The sequence below is a fragment of the Andrographis paniculata genome, unplaced genomic scaffold (genome assembly GCF_009805555.1).
Source record: "Andrographis paniculata isolate CXL003 unplaced genomic scaffold, ASM980555v1 Contig57END, whole genome shotgun sequence".
Classification (NCBI taxonomy): Eukaryota; Viridiplantae; Streptophyta; class Magnoliopsida; order Lamiales; family Acanthaceae; genus Andrographis; species Andrographis paniculata.
Genome location: NW_026137592.1, coordinates 522,406 through 546,209, shown reverse-complemented (window position 1 = coordinate 546,209; position 23,804 = coordinate 522,406). Strand labels below are relative to the sequence as shown.

General features: G+C 38.5%; 4 protein-coding genes across 5 annotated transcripts; 2 read left to right on the top strand and 2 right to left on the bottom strand.

Annotated features, from left to right (window-relative positions):
- LOC127257151 (phosphatidylinositol 4-phosphate 5-kinase 2-like) lies at nt 1-3,819 on the top strand. Of its 2 annotated transcripts, none has more exons than XM_051283496.1 (9): nt 1-103; nt 309-1,616; nt 1,688-1,852; nt 2,052-2,217; nt 2,358-2,468; nt 2,550-2,743; nt 2,832-2,962; nt 3,048-3,141; nt 3,220-3,819. In XM_051283496.1, exons 2-9 carry the CDS (start codon nt 499-501, stop codon nt 3,530-3,532), a joined length of 2,292 nt encoding a protein of 763 aa, XP_051139453.1. In that variant the 5' UTR covers nt 1-103; nt 309-498; the 3' UTR covers nt 3,533-3,819. The 2 variants fall into 2 exon arrangements, with proteins under 2 accessions (XP_051139453.1, XP_051139452.1); XM_051283495.1 differs by having other exon boundaries at nt 56-103; nt 290-1,616.
- Nucleotides 3,820-9,167: 5,348 nt separating this feature from the next.
- On the top strand, nt 9,168-11,164 carry LOC127257199 (protein terminal ear1). Its single transcript, XM_051283578.1, has 4 exons — nt 9,168-9,703; nt 10,496-10,582; nt 10,684-10,846; nt 10,969-11,164. Exons 1-4 carry the CDS (start codon nt 9,168-9,170, stop codon nt 11,116-11,118), a joined length of 936 nt encoding a protein of 311 aa, XP_051139535.1. The 3' UTR covers nt 11,119-11,164.
- Nucleotides 11,165-13,580: 2,416 nt separating this feature from the next.
- LOC127257112 (nitrate reductase [NADH] 2-like) lies at nt 13,581-16,665 on the bottom strand. Its single transcript, XM_051283425.1, has 3 exons — nt 15,426-16,665; nt 15,081-15,313; nt 13,581-14,995 (listed from the first exon to the last, which is right to left on the bottom strand). The coding sequence occupies exons 1-3, from the start codon at nt 16,618-16,620 to the stop codon at nt 13,649-13,651; spliced, it is 2,775 nt and encodes a 924-aa protein (XP_051139382.1). The 5' UTR covers nt 16,621-16,665; the 3' UTR covers nt 13,581-13,648.
- A 2,145-nt stretch (nt 16,666-18,810) lies between these two features.
- LOC127257113 (mitogen-activated protein kinase kinase kinase 1-like) lies at nt 18,811-23,272 on the bottom strand. The gene is made up of 9 exons (XM_051283427.1): nt 21,906-23,272; nt 21,544-21,628; nt 21,356-21,418; nt 20,923-21,080; nt 20,424-20,496; nt 20,272-20,331; nt 19,635-19,739; nt 19,226-19,454; nt 18,811-19,147 (listed from the first exon to the last, which is right to left on the bottom strand). The coding sequence occupies exons 1-8, from the start codon at nt 23,018-23,020 to the stop codon at nt 19,245-19,247; spliced, it is 1,869 nt and encodes a 622-aa protein (XP_051139384.1). The 5' UTR covers nt 23,021-23,272; the 3' UTR covers nt 18,811-19,147; nt 19,226-19,244.
- Nucleotides 23,273-23,804: the final 532 nt, after the last annotated feature.

Here is a 23,804-nt window from a genome sequence, read left to right as displayed (position 1 = left end):
CGAAACATGTCCGCTTCAGACGATTATGTATGTATGTATGTATGTATCTGTATAGGGCTTTGCGAGAGACAGCAGCGGCGTACCCAATGTAAGTTCAAACAAGGTAAAATCTTCGCCAGATGCCAACGCCGGCTCAATCAAAGCTGTATCTTTTTTTTTTGTTTGTTTTTAGGTTGTGAGAAGGGATTTTGATTTTATTATTTTACTTTGCTTCGGTTTCTTCTTTTTGTTTATATTTATTGGTTCTGTTTTTTTTATGATTATTATTTTTTCTCTATCTATCCACAAGGCTTCGCTCTGTCTGTCAGATTCCAATTAAACTGTTCTTCCTCCGAAATACTCTCAAGCACGACGACGACGGAGACGGGAATTGAAGTCGACAGAGAAAAATGCGGCCGGCGCTGAGGTTTCCAGCTGTCCGCCGATGTTTTTAGGCATATCCCGGCAAACTCCAGTCGAAATCGAAGCCCCTTGTCCGAAGAAGAAGGGGTATCGAGAATGTCGGAGCCACAGGATTTAGAAAACCCTGAGAAAGAAACAGAGAAATCCATCTCTCTGGACATAGCATCGACGCCGAGATCGGTGATCATCATCCCGCGCAGCAGATCGCAGGCGGCGGCGTGCCGGCGCGTGACGCCGGCGTCGATTTCGGACAGCAACGCGCGGGAGAAGCGTCTGCCGAACGGGGATCTGTACACAGGAACTTTCTCGAACAACACCCCCCACGGATCAGGCAAGTATTTATGGAAAGACGGGTGTATGTACGAGGGGGAGTGGAAGAAGGGGAAGGCGAGCGGGAAGGGGCGGTTCTCGTGGCCGTCGGGGGCCACTTTCGAAGGCGAGTTCAAGTCGGGTCGGATGGAGGGTTCGGGCACGTTTATCGGGTCGGACGGGGATATGTACAGAGGTTCCTGGTCGGGGGATCGTAAGCACGGCTACGGCGTGAAGCATTACAGCAATGGGGATTATTACCAGGGGCAGTGGCGGCGGAACTTGCAGGAGGGGCAGGGCCGGTATCTATGGCGGAACGGGAACGAGTACGTCGGGGAATGGAAGGGGGGGATGATTCACGGCCGGGGGGTTCTCGTCTGGAAGAACGGGAACCGTTACGACGGGAATTGGGAGAACGGCGTTCCCAAGGGGAACGGGGTTTTCACCTGGCCGGACGGGAGTTGTTACATCGGAGCCTGGTCGAATGATTCCAACAGCGCCGCCGCCGTCCTCAACGGAACCTTTTACCCTAACCCCCGACACGACAGCAGCAACGAGGAAGCTGTTTCGAAAGGCTATTTCGCGCACAAGCTGTCGGCTCCATTCGTGGTGATGGACGAGGAGAGTATGAGCGTTGTGATCGGCGGGAAGAAGAACAGTCGCAGAGGTGGGGGTGTGGTAATGGAGAGAGCTTGTCCGAAAATCTGCATCTGGGATTCCGACGGCGAAGCCGGCGATATTACCTGCGACATTGTCGATAACCTCGAGATGTATCGCGACGGGATTCGGCAGTTTCGGAGGAATCCCTGTTGTTTTATTGGGGGAGAAGCGAAGAAGCCCGGGCAGACGATTTCGAAAGGCCATAAGAACTACGAATTGATGCTCAATCTTCAGTTGGGGATAAGGTAAGAAATCGAAACAAAGATTTTCATTACAATTAAAATGTCTGAATTCATCTATCCATCTTCTTCTGCAGGCATTCGGTAGGGAAGCATGCTTCCACACCTCGTGAACTCAGGCTGGCCGATTTTGATCCTAAGGAGAAGTTTTGGACAAGGTTTCCTTCCGAAGGATCGAAGATTACACCTCCCCATCAATCGATGGAGTTCAGGTGGAAGGATTACTGTCCTGTCGTGTTCAGGTAATCAGTCTAGCTTTAATGAATTGTTCATATAACAAGTTTGATTCTTAATTAATTTACTCGAAATATGATAAGTTCGAATTGCATTGTCTGAATCTAAATTTACTCGAAGCTGTTGGTAGTTTTCGGACAATGATCCTAATTGTAATAGGCTGTGCAATGTTCTAAAATGGTTAAACATTCTTTACTGGGTAATCAGGCATTTGAGGGATCTGTTTCAAGTGGATCCCGCGGATTATATGTTAGCCATTTGTGGGAATGATGCTTTACGGGAACTTTCTTCTCCGGGGAAGAGCGGAAGCTTCTTTTACTTGACGCAAGACGATAGGTTTATGATCAAAACTGTGAAGAAATCCGAAGTCAAGGTTGGCTGCCTAACGCTATTTTTTTACTTGCCAAAGATAGAAAAGTAGAGATGTATTCAGACATGTGGAATTTCTTGCACGTCGAATCTGATCGTTGGTATGAAGTTATTAACATTTAATTTGTTGGCTGGTTGTCTCAGGTGCTTATAAAGATGCTTCCTAGTTATTACCAGCACGTTTGTTGTTACGAGAATTCGCTCGTGACGAAATTCTACGGCGTGCATTGTGTTAAACCTGTTGGTGGGGTTAAGGTGCGTAATTATTACATGAGTTACAGTCTACCGTTGCTGTGATTGCATGACTAACAAAATTGTCGTGTTGTAATAAATCAGACACGCTTTATTGTGATGGGGAACTTGTTCTGCTCGGACTATCGGATCCATCGAAGGTTTGACCTTAAAGGGTCGTCGTACGGTCGCACTACCGACAAATCAAGACCAGACATCGACGAAACCACAACTCTTAAAGACCTCGACCTGAACTACGTGTTTCGTTTGCAAACCCATTGGTATCAAGAATTGATCAAGTGAGCGTCATAATCTCTACTTAACCGATATATTTGCAACGATCATTTTAGCTTTACCATTTTACTAATTTTTGTAGTCAATTTTCAGACAGATCGAGTGCGATTGTGAGTTCCTCGAGAAAGAACGGATAATGGATTACAGTCTTTTAGTTGGTCTCCATTTCCGCGAAGTTAGCACCGGCGACAAATTCGGGCTGTCCCCATTTCTGTTACATAGAGGTAATAATGCACCACTATTAGGACACTTTTTCTTCGATCGTTTGGGTGTCTTTGGGATTGAGGTTTGTTGGATAATTATTCTCAGGGAAGAGCAATTCATATCAAAACGATAAATTCATCCGCGGCTATCGATTTCTCGAGGCGGAACTTCAAGACATGGATCGGGTCTTAGCCGGGAGGTACAGATTCCGCAATTTTCTTACAATTTTTGCAAGAAGATTTGTTTCTTAAATCGTTTTTGTTTGTATATCGATCAGGAAGCCATTAATACGGCTCGGGGCAAACATGCCAGCTCGAGCCGAGCGGGTGGTTCGAAGGAGCGATTTTGACCAGTACAATCGAAGCGGCGGGTTGGGGAATGCGGCGCCTCCAGCGAGCGGGGAAGTATACGAGGTTGTCCTCTATTTCGGGATCATCGACATCCTGCAAGATTACGACATAAGCAAGAAGATCGAGCACGCGTACAAGTCCCTCCAGGTGGATTCGACGTCGATCTCCGCGGTAGATCCGAAGCTTTATTCTAGAAGGTTCCGGGACTTTGTGGGTAGGATATTCAGCGAAGACTGCTGAAAGTCTATAGGAAGCACCAATTTTTGCATAGAAAGAAAACATGCGGAGGAGAAGGAAGAGGCGGTAATGAATGAAGATTATCGTTGTTGTATATGTAAGGAGGGAGGGAGAATAATAAATAGTGTACAGATCATTACAATGTAAGAAAGAATGGATGATTCAAAAGGGAAAAAGAGGGCTGTGGATTTAATCAAGACTGGGATTTTTTTCTTTTTTTCACATGGAATGGAATGGAATTGAATTGGAGAGAGAAAATACAAAGGGTAAAATGGTAAATTTGGTGCCCAGTTCGTACTTGAATGAGAATAAGAATTAAGAAAGGAATAGAATAGAATAGAGGGCAGGGCAGGGCAGGGCAGGGGCAGGGTGGTCAAAGCTTGTGGATAGTGCTATTTTGTATTAGTAGTAGTTCTGTAGTGTGCTGTGCTGTCCTTTCCTCCTAGTCCTGCTCTAGTCTAGTAGAGGATGTAGCTGTTACTCTTAGGGGGGGTGGGGTGGGGGGACCATTTGTATCTATCTATATATATGTATGTATGTATGTATGTAATTGTCTTCTCTTTTTGACCTTCCTTCCTTGCTTCTCTCTTCATTTCCCAGGTTCTCTATTTTTATATTACTACTATTATATTATAAATTAAGCCTTGTGAATTAATTAATTAAGTTGCTTACGTACTAGTTTACTACTAATAATTAAACAAGTAGGCATACACATATATAATAATTTGTCCAAATCTTATTTGATCTTCTTTCTTATGTATATATATTAAGTCTGTTGCTGTAATATTGTTATGTTAATAATCCGGATGAATCAAATCATCCATCTTAAACAAAATATATATATATATATCGATCACAATTAATCAACACAAAGAATTAATTAATTAATTGGGTTTTTAGTATTATTGTAATTTACATTTTTAGTATAATATAATACTACTATATATGTATATGGTGGGTGTTGCTGTCCAAATAATTAGATTATGGTTGCCATGTGGATATTATCGTTAGCTAGCTAGTGTGTGTGTGTGTGTATGTATTGCTGCCCATTTCATTTCATGTCACAATTATTTGACTCTTTTGTCATATTTTCTTATGTACATCATACATATCATATTCACTTATTAACTTCAATTTTTTGTGCCAAGAAAGGATCACACTAATGATGTAAATATCTATTTATGAATTGATTAATTCAACGATTAAAATGCAATCTAGAATGTGAATTGTTAACTTTTCAACAAACCAACAAATTTGTAATTATATTGATGTTACATCATGATATAATCGAATAAGGTTCCAAGTTCTAAAAAATTGAGTTCAATATGATTAAATAAACACTGGAATGCATTACTTGGAATATTTTTGGTGGATGTCATTTTCTTACAACTAATCTCGTCAAACTATTATTATTATTTACATTTTTTTTTATACTAACTAATGAATATTCAATTAAATAATACAGCTGCATGCATAAATAGATTATACACTAATTACACGTTCAGAAACGTGTCGACCACTTTCTTATGTACTATGTAATAAATAATAATAAAAGGAAATCAAGTTTATTTAATTTAAATTTTTTGACTCACGGTTAAACTATAATATTTTCTGTGCATGTAATATATGTGTACCCAATCATCATATTTATTTTAACTTTATTTATCTATTTGTCGTTTTTTTTTTTTTTTTTTTAATGGTTTAGATATGTTTGGACAAGCTATGACTCACGTGCTGAGTATTTAGCACTGTCTCGTGAAAAAGAAAAAACATAAAAAGGGTATTTTTTCTAGTTGCTTTTTAATTTCCATATTTAAACTGTTTTTATTTTATGAGAATATGACAAATAAAAAAATAATATATATTAGGGAGCGTATTGAATTTAATATTATTATTTTTAATGTTCAAAATTGGGGGTGGATATATCTTAGAGAATCCCGGGCTTACAGATCCGATTAAATCTGGGCCGTCCACAATGCGGACCCGTCTTAATGAGCGGTGTAAATCGGCTCAGGACTTTATAGCACAGTTGACAGAAGGAGAACACACTTACATGCCAAAACAGGTAATTTTATATTTCCATGCTTAAAAAGTATCCAAAAAAATAAAAATAAATAACGCCCTTTTTTACAAAGATTGCAAGTATGGTACGAAAGATCTTGATTTGATTTGACAATTAAATGCATGCACAAAATGAAATAGAATAGAATAGAAAAGTATAGTATCTAATAAATTAGTGAAGTGAGATTACACAAGGTAAGTCATGGTACAATCTCATTTCACTTTTCCATAAATAACAGAACCCACATTTAATAATATTATAGAATAAGAAAATATTGTTGGGATTGGAATTACTTAATTGGTATTAGCATTGGATGTCCAACCCCAACCCCAACCCCATAGTGATGGTTCATGTGTTGGTTTCCTCAATTAGGGTTTCAGATTCCTTTGCCCTTTTGACATTCACATTGGAATCTTAAAATGTAATAATTGATGCCCATGTAAAGATGTTTTTCTGGTAAGAAATTTGGCAACCCTTTTTTTGATTTGATTGAATTAAAACAACATTCTTTGTGGTTGTTGGCTTACTTTGGAAGCTATGGGAAGAAAATAAACCACCCCTTTGATTCTTGTGGGTGAATCCACACCGTTGGATTTGATTGATTGGGAGTTCAGCTCCTAGGTCCCTCCAAGAACATGAGTAACTTTTGATCTAGTGTGTGTGTGCTTTTTAAAGACAAATTTTGATTTGTTTGTATTGTAAATTGTAGTAAAGATTATTAGAGATTAGGACAATTCATGTACAATATGCCTAATTGTTGGAGTTCTTTCACATCAAATATTTATTTTCTGATTCTAAGTCTAGGAATAATTAATTGATACAAATAATGTGAAAAGTGTATAAACAAAAATGAATAACCCAAGTAAAATATCATAATTAATGTTAATTTATTCCCTAAACAAAATATATAGATATCCATAGATATGTGAGTATGGAGTTGCAATACTTATTTCATAAATATAATTCTTCAAGAACTTCTTATTTACTATGACTAATAAAATCCATTGCTATATTGAGATGTATTGTTACAATTCTACAACAAAAGAATTCCAATAGTAAATACATATATAAACATGTATCTAAATAAGCTTCTAATATAAGAAAGGAAACATTATCTAACAAAATATAAATTTTCAAAGTCCAAGTAAACACACACACACACACACAAATATATATATATATATATATAGTTATCTATCTTTTTCTAGATGAAAATGTACACATAAAGAGCATCCAACACAATTAAATAAATGTTGGAATGAGTAATAGGCAATTCCAACACAAGGCTTGTACAAAAGCAGACAGGGTTGCCCTCAAAACATAAACACACACACTCACACTCACACTCACACTAATATATAATAATATTTACTATTTATTTCACTCCAATAATTGTTACCTTGTGCCCAATTAAAGTCAATTCATTTCATTAAACTAATTATTCTATATTTTATTTTAAACATCATATATAGATATTTTTGTAAAGACAACTTCCCAATTTCCAATGTGTTGAAGATAAAGTCCTCATAATGGTGTTTCCCTATACACACTATAATGTGTGCCCAAAAAAATTTGGTGGGCATGGCTTGGTTTGGCTTTTTTATTTTAATTTTATTTATAATTATGTGTAATGATTTAGGTGGGGTGGACTATTGAGGGTGGACCACTTGAAACCCTCTGAAAAAAATTTGATGTCAATTTCCAAGATATATGCATAGCCACATACATAAATAAAGATAGAGATAGATCAAGAAATTCATTCAAAAGTGTAGTAAAAAAATGGCAACACATGATGATGATGTCATTATGACAAATGATGTTTCAAACAATTCTATAAAAAGGGTTTCTTCAATGTTTCCATTCCCTTGTAATGTCTCTTTCATGCTATTGCTATTTCCATATAAAGGGTACCCTAAATTTCAATTTAAATAAACCAAATACTCTATATATTGAATTTACCATAACCAACCAATTTATTGATAAAATGACCAGCATAATTTGTATATTCAACAGGTAAAACACGAGGTTCCAATAAAGGGGGACAAGAGACAATCTCCAGCCCTTTTTGCTTATTAAATTTCTTACATTGCCCTATTCTTGATTATTGACATTTTATTTTATATTTAATGGTATTAATTTGAGAAAGAAGCAAAATAATTAAAGACTTTTATGAGGCATAATTCCACAACTACCAGCCGAAGGTTTGACACCAAAGCATGACAATGATGCTGTCTCTACTTCTTCACTATTAATTATTAATGACAATAATAGCCATCATCCTCATATCTTCAATATTTTTCCAAGTAACAATAATAAGACAGTCCATTTATTGATGTAACATTGATGGGTTTTGTAATAAGGCCCAATGGGCTTAATCTAATGAATACAAAAGCCCAATGAACCTCGCCATGTTGGGCCAAACATTAACAACAAGTTTGCAAGAATTTGTTATGCAAGCCCGATGGTTATTCCTTTCTGTTTTAGCTATTCCACGTGTATGTCTTTCTTCTCTCTCTGCACATATATAAAGAGAGGGAAGAAGAAGAAGACGACAAATAAAGAGAAGGTGTGAGAGCAGTGATGTGTTTTCCTTAAAAGAATTTTCTTGGGTTGGGTTGGGTTGTTGTTGTTGTTGAGGATCATCTATTTGTCCTCGTCTTCTTCGCATAAAAGCTTAAAGAGGGAACTACACACAGATTGCAGACACCCAATACCCAATATTACCTTACGTATGTAATGCATATATAACATAACCTGTCTGTTTGTCTGTACTCTCTTTCTGGGTCAAACCTTACTTGCCCTTGGCCTGAGCCATGGATGATACATATATATTTCATGGCAGCAGTCACCAGAGCAGCTCTCTTTAAATCACAAATGGGGCAAGCTTTAAATGCCTTGTGACCATTACAGAACGAAATAAGACCAAGTTTTTCTTCAACCTTGCCAACATTGCTACTCTTCTCTACATTCCTCTTCTTCAACTTGATCATAATCCAATCAAATCAAAATATGTGTATTCCTCCTCGAAAAAATGAAATTTCAAAAGGTGTACAGACCAGTGATGAGTATGTAGTGTAGTGTAGGGTAGCTAAGCTTAGCTAATTATTATGGCAGGAGCAGCAGCCAAATTTTCTACATAGAGATTATACATATATCCATTTTGTTTTCTATCTGTCAATCATTCCTTTCTTGGGGATGATGGATTGGGATTACTATAGCCTTGTTTAAGGCTAATCAGTTGGTTTTTATTTTTGTCTTTTTCTTCAACAATGAGTTTTCAGATTTTCATCATGATTTAAGCCATATGTAAAAGAAAGCTGCTGGACTTACATATATATATATATAATATTTTATTATATGTGTGATATTCTGTCTGCCTGCCGCCGTCGAAGATTTCTTGTTTTTATCTGATTCCTATGTATCGGGCTTTTTATTATTTTGTGGGTTCTTTAAAAGTGCTATCGATTTTCCAAATTCATGTTTTCTTCCATATTGCAGGCTCTCTCTCATCGTCCTAAGTTAACCTAAATCAATTCTTCTGCAGCCATTTGATTTCCTCTCCTATTCCTCGATCAAATGTGTGCCTATCTCTCAAAACCACTCCTCAGCCCTAATGCGCCGGAGTATTGGCCGCTTTATCCTCAACTGCATCCCGCCGCCGCCGCGCCGCCGCAGATAGGTTTCCCCCTTGAGAGCTACCCCTTTTATTACCCGCCTGGTTTCGACACTTACGGCGGCGCGTGCTCTCCCCACGAACTGTTAACCTACCATCCTCCTCCCAACGACGGCGTAGTCCCTTGCCCGGCCACTCACTTCTGCTGGACGGTTAGGGTTCCGATGACCGTACATGAACCTAAGATATCATGGACCGGCGGCGACGATAAGATCGACAGGCTGAAGAAAGGCAGAAAGAAGATTTTGCCGCCGAGGCTTCGGAGGGCCGAACGCACTTTTCCGGCGGCGAGAAAGCAAGAATGGAGGCCTAGAAAAACAGACAATTTCAAGGATTCCGGCGGCGGCGACGCCAATTCCCCGCCGCCGCCGACTGCAGATGAGAATTCATGTTCTTCAAAGACTACCGTAATGCTGAGAAACATTCCCAACCGATTGAGGTACGTACGGACACTGTTGGCCTTAAAAGATTTCTTGTTTTTTATTAGGGTTTTGCGTTTGACCTCTACTGCTTTTCCTCTGCTCTATACGTCTTTATTTTTAATTAAAGAAAAAAAAAAGTATGAATTATCTTCTCAGTAGCTTCTGAATCTTTCACACAATTTGATTTCCTCATGGGATGTTATTGTTTCTTTCCACTATCTGGAATCTGAATGTCACTTTCTACGGAGGAAGAAAAGTCTATTGTTTCTTTCCACTATCTGGAATCTGAATCTGTCACTTTCTACTGAGGAAGAAAAGTCTGTCAATGAACTATTTGTATTTTGGAATATGTATATATAAATGCAAACCCTAACCCTGAAACATCAATATGGTAGAGAAGAATTGCTCCATTGTTTTGTCTCTCTTGTCTTGGAATGGAAAATTTGTCTGTTTCCTGATTGTGTGATAAAGGGTTGTCCCCTTGGTAGTCTCTTTTTTGTGCATGCTGACAGATCACCATAAAAGGGAAAACTTTTTCTAAAAGTCCCTTGTCAGATGCATTAGTGGTAAGAAACAGAAAACCTTTCAGTTTCCCACAGCAAACAGACATATAAGCCAATTCAATGCATTTGTTAGCAACAAATGCCAATGATTTATTTCATTAATGTTGTGTATGCATTCAATTGTATACACGAACTGCTACTTGAGCATTCATTAGTGATTATTGATCGATTTTGTGCATTTATTTTTATTTATTGGCCATTGATGAGCTTCCTTTATTTTGACCTGTACATGTGTTTCTGAACCAGGAGGGATTTCATGCTTCAGTTTTTAGACTACCACTGCAAAGCTCACACCTTGGAGTATGATTTTCTGTATCTTCCCATGGATTTTAGGTGAAATTCTTTTAGCATTTTCATATATATATATATATGTTTTGGGTGTGTATATATTTTTGTTGCTTGTGCTTTTTGATTTGAATCTCCTGATCAAATAGGAAGGAAGGAAATTTAGGCTATGCATTTGTTAACTTCACAAGTGCTGCTGATGCACTTAGATTCAAGAAAGTACTGGATAACTATAAATGGCAGAAAGTTTACACTTCTAATGGTCCCATAATCTCGAGCAAAGTTTGTGAGGTCACCTGGGCAAGAATTCAGGTGAATACATACCCATATCTGATCTCTCCCCTACCTAATGAACAATTTATATTGTGTGTTATATATTATGTAGAAGAATCAATCAATCCATCTCATGATTAATTATTGTCTTTTTCTTGAAGGGTAAAGAAGCTTTGGTCAGAAGATTTGAGAATTCCAACTTCTACTGTGACAACACGGAGTTCTTGCCTGTCCTGCTCGACCCGCCCCGTAATGGTTTGGATTCGGATCCTGCCCCACCCGTGGCTATTGGCAATCTTTGCACTGTGTAAAGATTTGCTGATATGTTAGATTTGTGTCTACATCAGACTGTGTAGTAGTGTTTGATTGGTTTGTTGTAGTAAAGAACTGAACTAAGAAGTGGGTATTGTGTAATGATGGGCTGTGCTTTCATTATCTCCCTGGATTGGTGTGTATCCAACTGGGGTGAAATGGAAGCATGGTTTTGGGTTTTTTTTTTTTAGGGTTTGATTTGCCATTGATGGGCAAGCAAGCAATCAATGCTTGCAATCATATCAAATCCCATCATGATGGAACCCTCACTGTGCTTGTTTCTATGATTGCTAGTTGTTTAAATAGTTTCTCTTGGATTTAGTAGTTTTAATTGGCTGTTGTAATGATGATATCTCTCAGTCCAGGAAATCTCGTTCGTACCAATTCTATTTAGTAATGATTACTTGAATTTAGGCTGTCAGGAATTGGAAGATGGAACAAGCAAATAATGAACAGCCAAAGAATTAATTTAAACTACAGCTTCCAGAATCCATCAATGGTTGGTTTCACATAACAAGATTGATCTCTAAAATGTGATGTTTAACTCTAATATCATTATCACATGCAGCTTGGGAAACACCCATGAATCCTCTTCTTCCCCGAACTTTCTCAAATGTAAAATTAACAAGAATCATAACCAACAACTCAATATGGTTAGGAATCATTTCAGAAGTAGATAAATGAATGCCCCATGGTTGCACAAAAATTACCCAAATACAAAAGTTTAACCTAGCACAAAATTGTAGTATAAACCTATATATATATATATATCATACAGGAATAATCCATACGATGCCAGAAATCTGAAAATATGTACGGCAGAAGCACGAAATCAAATTCTATTTATCAGTATACTAACGAGAACACCATATGAACAAGTAAAATTCGATAGCAATAAGAGGAATCAATCAAATACTAAATGATATAAAAGCAGAAGAAACCTGAAGATGTTGCCGAATAAATTATACCGAAACACTAATCCACCTATTGAACATCGCCAGTGCGGTGGACCGGCAGCTCCGGCTTCCAATCTTACCATGACACCGGCGCCGGCTTAACCTCGCCGTCGTTTTACTAATCCGTGCGTGCGTCTGTTACTGAAACTGGAATTCTATTTAGTAATGATTACTTGAATTTAGGCTGTCAGGAATTGGAAGATGGAACAAGCAAATAATGAACAGCCAAAGAATTAATTTAAACTACAGCTTCCAGAATCCATCAATGGTTGGTTTCACATAACAAGATTGATCTCTAAAATGTGATGTTTAACTCTAATATCATTATCACATGCAGCTTGGGAAACACCCATGAATCCTCTTCTTCCCCGAACTTTCTCAAATGTAAAATTAACAAGAATCATAACCAACAACTCAATATGGTTAGGAATCATTTCAGAAGTAGATAAATGAATGCCCCATGGTTGCACAAAAATTACCCAAATACAAAAGTTTAACCTAGCACAAAATTGTAGTATAAACCTATATATATATATATATATCATACAGGAATAATCCATACGATGCCAGAAATCTGAAAATATGTACGGCAGAAGCACGAAATCAAATTCTATTTATCAGTATACTAACGAGAACACCATATGAACAAGTAAAATTCGATAGCAATAAGAGGAATCAATCAAATACTAAATGATATAAAAGCAGAAGAAACCTGAAGATGTTGCCGAATAAATTATACCGAAACACTAATCCACCTATTGAACATCGCCAGTGCGGTGGACCGGCAGCTCCGGCTTCCAATCTTACCATGACACCGGCGCCGGCTTAACCTCGCCGTCGTTTTACTAATCCGTGCGTGCGTCTGTTACTGAAACTGAAGTCATACCAAATGTCAAAAACTGGGCTTTTGGGCTAATTTATTTTAAATTGGGCTTTATTTCAAAAGCTCAAATTAACAATTTGACTTATTATAATGGAAAGTAATCCTAAATTATATATTCAAATAATATCATATCATATTGTAGATGATATATATAAACATATTTCTTATATTGAAATTAATGTAACATGTGTCATGTAACCTGTCAATTTTGAAAAATACAGCAAATAGTGTAACAAATCCTCCTACTTTAAGTTATTAGGGGTCAAGGGAAGGGCCCAAGGCAACTGAGGTGTGGAGAACAGGTTCGAATGACCTTTTGAAGACACCAACATGCAATAAAGCTTTTGTCTTCTTCTGATTTTGATAGTATTATTTATTACGCTTTTTCTTTTTTCTTTTTTTTTTTTACAAAGATTCATCAACACTAATATCTATGACTACATATATGTGCAAATTAATTGCAATACGTAAAATTTATTTGATTTTATATTTATCAAAGCTTTCGTACGAACAACCTTATCTCATGCATGCATGCATAGTGGTCCACTTACGTGCCTTTATAAATCACATTAATGATTTAATTTAATAGAAAAAAAAAAACGCAATATGTTACATGAATAGATACGATTATAATTTATATATGTACAAATAAAAACCAATATAAATATTATGTGGACCTAATTTAAATATTTAAAAAACCAATAACGACCCTTGAATGTCGTACCCCATCTTCTCCAAATTAGGGTTCACAGCGAACTGCAACATCGGCGGCGGCCCGCAGGCGAGCGCCAGGGCAGTTTCCGGCGACGCACACGCCGGAATATGCTCTCTCAGCACATTCTCCGTTATAAATCCCAAGCTATACTTCCATTCTTCTTCCTTCACACTCTTCTCGATCACATACCAAACTTTAACCCTCGCCGGAAAATTCGCCGCCCAATCGTCCAGCTCCTCCCTGAGGAGAATGTCCTCCTCCGTCCGATTCGCATAAACGACGTACATCTCGGTTTCGTCCTCCGGATCCTTCAGAACCGCCTGCATCACCTGGTAGATCGGCGTGATGCCGGTGCCGCCGGCGATCATCGCAAGCTTTTTTGCGAATTTGTGCTTGCCGCCGTCGACGGTGAAATTTCCCTTTCCGGAATACTCGATGTGGCCGAGGGGACCTTTCACGTCGAGATACGATCCGATTTCCATGGAATCGAGGTGCTGAGACATCAATCCGCCGTTGGGGAATTTGGGATGGACGCCTTTGAAGTAGACTTTAATTACGAGCTCGAAGTAGCCGACGCAGTCGGCGCCGGTCGTCGGCGTGTACGCTCGCATACAGAGCTTGTCGCCGATAATGGCGGATAAGAATATGTGTTTTCCGACGGGTAACCCGAGGACCTGATCGTCGCTCGGAAGCGCGAATCGGAGCAACCTGACATCGTGTGAGAGCGAGGTTTTGCCGACGAGCTTGCAAGGAATTTTCCGGCGAGAAACAAGCGCGACGCTCCTCGCCGGCGCCGGCGGAGTCTCTTTGATCGGCGCCAGAATTTGGAGAACACTCGAACGGCCGTGGACGGAATTATTCGGCGACGAATCCGACGAGGCGTAGCCGGTTTTGATCAGCTCTCCGATCCGGTAATCCTCGAGCATCCTCTTCGCCTTGTCGGAATGTATGGCGTCGAATTCCTCCGTGCAGTCGGTGCCGGCGTTGATGAGAATGCTGTCGCTGCCGCCGGGGTGATCCTTGAGGAAGCGCGTGCAGTCGTAGACATGGCCGTGGACGATAATCCAGGCGGAATCCGGCGAATTGTGGCGCCTGATTTCCGACATGGAGAACATTTTGTCGGCGGTGGTGTTGATGAAGGGCGAGGAGACGCTCTTCTTCAAGGTGGCGTCGCCGTCGCCGGCGGCGGAGCGCTCCTTGGCCATCCACCCGCCGGGTTCGTTTCCCGGCTGCGTAGGATGTTCGAATATGATTCCGATCTCCCCCTTTTGTGGCCTGCACACATTCATTTTCACTCTAAACCAACAATTGTTCATCATTCCCTGCAATCAAATTTATCAATTAATCAATCGAGATCCAGAAATGGCTGTTAGTAAAGGAAAGCAGATCCAGGGACCAGAAGACCACCATGAGATTCCAGAGGAGCTTCTCCGGCTGGGTGTTGAGGGTTTCATCCCAAGCACGGACGGCAATCTCCTTGGAGGCGAGGAGGTCCAGGACCTCAACATCGAGGGACCAGAAGCACCAGCACCAGTATTTGCCGTACTTATTGGGCTTCTCCGGGTGGTCCAGGGTGCACACCTGCCACGTGTTCCCGCCGTCCATCGTCACCTCCACTCTCGTCACCTTCTTCCCGCCGCCTTTAAAAAAGTTGCAGAATCTTAATTATATTAATATTAGATACTCCCACTAACCAACCTAAGATGTAGGAATGAATATTTTATAATTTAATATAAATAAATGTAAAGTGACCTGAATAGGCGTAGCCGCGCATAGTGTAAGGCGACTGAGTTGTGGCCGAGTTAATCGGCAAGATCTCGTCATGAAAAGGCGTCGTAACGACCGAGTTAATGTTCAACTCGTTAACTATGAACTCAGGCTTGTACCACCAACCTTCAGCATTCGCCAATTCGGCGTCGACGTGAGAAGGAAGAACCTTATTATCCCTAAAATGGTAATAATTATCCGATTCCTCCGTCGTCACCACAATCCTCTCCAACCACTTCACCATCCTCCCGCCAATGAACCCCGGAATCACCATCCTCGCCGGAAAACCGTGGTCCGGCGCTAACCTCTCACCGTTCTGCATATACGCAATAATAATATCCCTCGATGGATCCATCGCCACCTCCTTCCGCAAGCTCGTCCCGTACTTCGATCCCCATCCGGCGCCGGCGCCAGGGAGGTCCTCCGCCCCCTCGAAGCACACGTTTAAAGCTCCCCGCCGCGAGCTCATAATCCCGCACCTCTTCAGCACGTCGCGCAGTCGGACCCCCCGCCACACCGACGTCGAGACGCCGGCGGCGCCCCAGTTGAATCCGATCGTCTTTTTGACCAAGTTCTGCTCTTTCCGGCGGTTGCCGCAGCAGACGAGGGTTACGGGGAGTTCCCTGGGCTTGAAATCGGCTACGAGCTGGTCCATGGTGAACCGGGCCGGGTGTCTTACAAGACCGGTTACCTCGACGGTCCAGTCCTCCCAGGCCGCGGTCGGGACCGGTCCGTGGTTACGGACGTAGTGGAGGGGAACCGGCGTGATGAATCCGTGGTGCATAAGCCGCCGGAGCGGCGCCTCCGCGTTGAAGGGGTGTTTTCCGGTGAGGCGGACCATGGAAGGGTTGCGCGCCACCCAATTGTCGGCGGTGTGCTCGTCACGTGAGTCTTGGACCGACGGTTCGAGCTCGGCGCTGGCCTTCCTCGCCGCGGATAAGTAATCAGTTATTCCGCCGCCGTCGTCGTCGTCGTCGCTGGAAGAGTAATCTCCGGCGACGGCATTGGCGCCGATCGAAGCATCGATTGGGGTTTTGTTTGCGTCGGCAGATTGGGGGAAACTGTTGGCTCGAGCTGGGGCATCGGAGCGGCCGCCGGCGGGCGGACCAGGCTTGATTGGGCGGGGGATGCCGGAGTGGTCGAGGCGGCGGAATTGGCGGTTTCCGACGGACGCCGCCATTGTAGGGTTTTCTGTGCGCGGGGAATGGGAATCAGAGACGGTTTATTTAAGGCTGTATATAGAGAAGATTTTGTAAGTCATTTATGTTATAATTTATTTATTTTTTCTATTTTAAAATTTAATAATAAAAAATAATAGTAATAGGTAAAATTGAACATTTCAATTCCACACATGGGTCTATATTTTAAAATACCATTTACATATAGTAGCATTTAAATTCACGATTCAACATTAATAGTATGATATTTTCATTTTTTTATTCTTTTCCTTATTTCTTTTAGGAATAATAAAAATGACATATTTAAAAGACTGCTTTACATTTCGCATAAATTAGTAATATGATTTTGGGGGCGTTCACAATATAATTGAAATAAATCTCCTCCTAATAATAATTTGCAGGTATAAAATCATGAAAACCACTGTGCTTAATTTATTATTATTATTATTTAGAATTAATTTACACCAAAGTAAATAGGAGAAGGCAAAACCAAATTGGCTTCCATAAATAATTTAATTAAGTAAATCAATTATGGGTTTGAAGCATAATGATTCATTGTTGGTTGGACCTAAATATTGTATGGGTTCGTAAAAATAAAAAAAAAGGAACAGCACAAAGGGTCACCGTACGATTTTCTGCAGTGAGAAGTGGCGCATGGGAGTTCCAACGGTGCGTACGTGAGGGTTATTTTGGTCATTTCATTCTTAATGCTTCTCATATAATTACTTGAAGTCGAAAAGGAATACTATATACTACTAGTATATATTTGTATAAACTTATGTATAATTGAATATATGAATTAATCAATTTCATAAGATTTTATAATTTATTCATCTTAATTAATTTCTAAAGGTAATTAAATATACAATTAATAAAGATAAATTGTCTACATATGCTCAAACTCAAATTTTGAAGCGGATTTAATTCATTTAATTTATCAATTAAATTAAAAAATTGTAAAACATTATAATGATATTAGCATAAATACATATATATCACATTGAAATTTACCATCTTTATGTAAAAAAATTTACAAAATCTTGTACTCATGTAAGGCCTAAGGGTGAAATGCATTCATGTGTAAAATTCCATAATTCACATGAAAGAAATATTTATACTCATAATTCTATATATAATTTTTTTAAACTAATAAAAATATGAAATAAATGATGCTAAAATTACACCATATGTATTGTAGGGGGGAAATTATTATTCTTCATTTATATTGAAATGCAAATATTTATGTATATAGCTAAAATTTGATGATATAAATGGTAAGTGAAAATAAGAGAGGAGTGACAAAAATAGAAAGGGTCAAATTTTATTTTGAGTGAGGGGCATGGGCATCTCTATGAAAGGGTTACGAGGCATTGGCCTTTTGGTGAAACTTGGGGTCATCTTATCTTCTTTATTTGTTTTATTTTATTTTATTTAAATTAATTGTATGTGGATTTTATTCTTATTTGAGATTAATTTGGATTGGGAAATGAATATTAATGTACAATAAAAAAAAGAATTATATTTGAAACCTTTTTTACACCAAATATTAATTGGGTACAGCTAAGCTAAGATAATGATAATTAAACTTACTACAATTGACTGTCTTTATTTAGCAGTATCAATAATGTAATGAACACTGTATTTGATACCATATTTTAAACACAAATATTTGTAAAATGGAATAATTACACCCCCTCGATTTAAGACATGGACAATTTTATTTTATTTTTATTGTCGAATTATATGAAATGCAAGTGAAAATGGTGTCCATGGAATAATAGGCAGGAAGTTGCCCAATATTTTCCTTTCTGACAATTGATATTGGAATTTATTGTGATAATATTTAGAAAATATTAACAAAAAATAATTTGTCTGTGTATGCCTTTCTGGTCACTTTAAAAAAAATTATACTCGACATTAAAAAAAATAAATAATAGTATCAAAGATTTTATTAAAAATAACAGCTATGAGGAGTGTAGTCGTCACAGCTTGCATGTGGCACCCGCACCAATTGGCCAGTTGGCACAAATATCTCATATGTATTGATGGGCCATAATAAAATTCCAAAGTAAAATAAACTAATTGCATCCATGGACATAAATATTATAATTTCTGTTTCTATTTTTCTTTTTAAATAAAAGACTATAGGGTTAAGGATTAAGCAAAGATTATTTGGAAATAATACCAAAATACACAATCAAAACCAGATACATATAATATTACTACACTACACAATAATAATGATGATAACAATACAAGTGTAATATATACAATTTAAATGGGGTTTGATCTATACAATCCCCTACTACTTAAAATACATAGATACACTATCAAAACCACAGCTTGCCGCCTGGGAAGGCAAATTCCCAAACAGCAAATCAAGAAAACAAACAAGCAGGATACGTGGAGAAAACTAATCCCACACAAAGCCAAAAAAATAAAAACAAAATGACTCACTCCAATGTGAAGATTGGAGGGCTGCAGGCGAAAAAGAACCCTGGCGAGGTGCAGATGGGGCGGGGCGGCCTCCTGCATTGGAAGGTAATGTCAGATCATAAAGTGCATTCTATGGTATTGGTATGTTCGATTATGTTGTTTTGGGCATACCTGAAGATGTGTAAATGATTCATATTCGCCTGGCAAAATAGCGAGGGGAGTTGTAGGCAGAGGAGGGGAGGGGTTGCTTCACAAAGGGATGATCCAAGAGCTGTTCGGCTGATGGCCGTAATCTTGGGTCAACTTGCAAGCATTTAAGGATGAAATCGCGAGCTTCGCTGGAGAGAGAATTGGGAACAGGTGGTCTCTCACCCTGTCCGATCTTGAATAATGCCGGCATCTGTTGCATCAAAGGGAAACAAATTTTAAATCCAATTCCCTATCGAATAAGGAACTTGAATTCCAACAATTAACCAAACATTCAATTATGAGTATATGAGATCCAATGAGGCTTGAATAGTTTCTTTGTGTAGCATTAATGAATAGCACTCGAGTTTACTATTTGAGCAAGTTTACTTACGCATTCCAAGTTGTGGTACGGAAATTGTCGGGTTAGCATCTCCAGAACAGTGCATCCAAGGCTCCATATATCAGCAGCAAGCCCATAGCCCATACTCCTAACAACCTGCGACAACGTGGATGGACAATCAGTATAATCTCATGCCAGAACTGTTTTGGTCAGAATCTTCGCTGATAGAAATGATAATAAGTGCAGAGAACATCAACATAGATGCCTTTATCAAATGCAACCTGGTGATACAAAGTGCACAAACTTATAGATGTTGGTTGGTCGATTACTAAGTAGATGGAGGAGACCTTCATTAAATAGAATAACAGGTAGAATGCTTGAATCGTGTGAGAGAAAAAAAGATATATACATTTGAGAGAAAATTGAGGAAACAAGTGAAGAGTTTCGTGATCGTGCTAAAGAAGCTTCAAAACATCTTTCAACTCTTAGGTTTTTAAATTTCAGCTTAACTTGAAAGATTGTTCTCTAAATATTCTGTCCTTTGTACAAAACATGAAATAGAAAGTTAGTAGCTCCCAATTTTCTGCTTAAGGTTGATCGTGGATATGTGCTTGAATATACATTGATAAAAAATTGTTATAATCAAAACTAAAATATGTTACTTTCAACAAGGGTTGAAGGAGCTAACCTCAGGAGCCATCCAGAATGCTGTTCCCTTGCATGAATTTACATCATTCAATTTGGTGGTCTGCAAAATTATCCAATCGATAAAGTATGGTTTGAAGCACAATGAAAAGTATAGGCAGAAAAGAAGGAAGAAGGGAATATCACGATCTGAACCTTAGCAAGGCCAAAATCTGCAAGCTTCACTAAACCATTAGTGTGAACCAATATGTTTGCACATTTGATATCTCTGCATCGATTACACAAAGATAAAGAGACTTCAGCCCAGTATAGCATATGAATCACTTTGCACGGGAAGCAATTGAAAATTCTGAATCTGAATCTAATTGAATCAGGAACAAAATTAATCGTTGTGTTTTCAAAAGATATCATTATCGTACCTTTATTTAACATTTAATATGTTCCATTCAAATTTTTTAAGTAAAACCATCAAATCAAACCGTAATTTTAATTCAAAATTTTACTATTCCCAAAGAGCAACAAAACAAAACCAAACACTTACCTAGAGAAAATATTTTACAGTAATATTTAAAAAGACAACAACAACAAATGCAATCCTGAATATATTGCAAAAACAAGTTCAAAATTTTTACTTAGGAAAAGTACACAAGATTGGTGAAACACCATGAAGCCTAAAAAGGAAAGGCTGAATTACCTGTGCACGACGTTTCTGTCATGTAGATATTTCAAACCATGTAGAATCTGTCTTGTATAAGCAGAGACTTGTGAATCTCTAAGAATATACTTTTGGTAAAGCCTTAGAAGGGATCCTTTCGTTACGAGCTCCAGAAAAATATAGAGATGTGATTCATCCTACACGTAAGTAAGAAGTTAAGTAAAGCTTTAACTGTAAGAACACCGAGAACAAAAGGAACATGAACAATCCAATTGGAAATTGGATTTATCTAATACAAAAGTAGAACCTACAAAGTTCAAGTACAAAACAAAATGGAAGCAATCTCTCGCACTAGGAGAGCTGTGTAAGGAAAAGCTTGGGTGGAAGTGATCACTCAATATTATCGTAGTGTCTAAACATCACCTCAGATAACAGTTGAGCTGATAAACAGTACAAACATTAGAGTGCATACCCTTTTTGTGCCGTAATATTGGACGATATTCTCGTGTTTAAATTGACTCAGTAGAGCAATTTCCTGGAAAGAATGAAAGTAAATATAGGGTCAGATGATACAAGTAACCTCATTAGCTGTCAATCCACACAACCAGAAACTAACTGATTGTTATTAACAAATCTTATTTGCACAACACTGCCAATAACCTGTTCAAGTTGAATAATCCGTTGCTTCCCTGCATCCCCTTGATCAAGCAAGGACACTTCCTTTACCGCAAAAAAGAATCCACCACTGAATTTTTAAAGAACGAGTTCAGTTCACATAATTATAATTGATATGATAAAATTCACGATCAGGTCAATCTTACATGGCTCTATTCAGAACAAAAAAATTCTTCGTGATCATATATAGATGTCAAAGGTTTAATCTTCATCAAGCAATTACCCACTAATTCTATGTTACATACAACAGGAACCTAAACTGAACAAGTTTAACAGTGCTACCAGATAATTCACATTCGAAATCACAAGGCAGTAATTCACTAAAAACAAAGTAATAGAGAGCTTACTCAGCAATTCCTTCGAAGACTGACCCAAAGGAACCGCGGCCCAACAGCTCACCCTTCTGCCATTCCAAAATAATTCGCCTATATCCACCATCAGGAGAAATACTTGACAATGGATCAGTCATGATGCTCGAAGAATCATCGTCAATGGAAGTTGTGGTAAAAGAACAAGATCCCGAGAGCAAGCAGTTCTCATCCCGTGCCATTCCTCTTTCCCTCCTATCCTCTTCCGGATCCTGATCCTCACTCCTTTTCTGACAACCTGCCTCATCAAAGCAAAATCCATACTCAAGCCTAGAGATACATAGTTCGCTAGCCGGCACAGATGCCCCAAACAGATTCCAAGTTGAGCGTTCTTGATCAATCTCAGGAAACGATGTTGGAGATGGTGGTGCAAGGACCGGAGGCCGAACACCCTTAATACCATTTCCATGGACCTCAACAACTGTCCCGACAAGATTATCACTCAACATTGAATCACTTGGCACTCTCCTATCCACGATTTTGCTACCTAAATTATTAGCTCCATTTCTACCTATATAACCTGAATCAGAGCCTTCCTTACATTTACTGATCATATCATCACTAATTTCTGCTAATCGAAGATACATTCCATTGCCTTCAATTTCAAAACTAACCGCATCGACAACATCAATACAATCCACTTCACTTGACAAACCACTTTCTTCATCAAAATCAGCATCCAGTTTCCGATCTAATAAACCATCAATTTTCCGACTAAATCCAATCGGCGTTGAACAGGATTTCACCTTCATAGCCTCGTACTCCTCAACGGGTATTGCAAAATCATCAATTCCCGAAAACCCCAACCTTTTGCAAAGAATTTCGATCTCGCCACCGCTCGCATCTACGCGGAAGCTCGTCTTGCCGCAATACAAATCTATCGAACTCGTGGGCGGGGAATCCTCCGACGAGTAGTACGAAGACGACGAAGAAGCCGAAGCTGAAGACGGAAAGAACTCGTAATTGAAATTCTTCTTGGCGTTGAGCCGCTCCAACCTCGGCTTCCGCTTCCCTGATAGGGGATTCGAGCCCGAATTACCCCCACCCTTGCGCCGATTGGAACTATGAGCGAAGAATTTCGGTATGCGATGCATTGTAGCGGGTTGAAGCCAAATCCATTAATCGAACAACGCACGCAAACTCTTGATTCCTCTGCGCAGCTCGAATACTTCAATGTAATTCTTGGATTGGCGGATCTTGATTAGGGTTTTGCAGGGGTGCGGTGGTTGGGGCGGCGGAATTGGGAAAGGGAAAGATGCCGGAGAAAGGAAAGGCAATGAAACGCGGTCGCGACGAAATTGGACAAGGTAGACTCAGAAGTCAAATTCCAATTACTACTGCCATTTCATTGTCTTTCAAAGGAAATTATACCCTGGAAAATAGAGAAACTATCCTTAAAATATTCGAAATTATTACTTATATTTTATTGATAAAGAATAATGAATTTTCTCACTTTCTAATATTAATGAAAATATTTTTTTTTATTTATATATAAATATTACTTTACTTATATAAAAACTAATAACTGTGTTTTATATTAAATTAAATTTTTTTTTTCAAAATAAATACTTTTTTATCGTCAAAATATGTTTATTAGATGCAAAAAATACAAATAAAAAAATTAAATAAAAAAAGTTAAAAAAGTTGGCATTATTCTATAATTATATTTCAAATCAGAAATATTATCTTTATCATATATTCTTAAAAATATTCATTTTATATTAATAGTAAAAATAATTATATATTAATATTATTTAATTTTATATAAATTTCAAATATACTATTAGTATTACATATATAATACATAAAATACCAAAATTATTTTATTTTATTATTAATAATATTACTCACCCCGTCCATTAAAATTAATTCACTCTA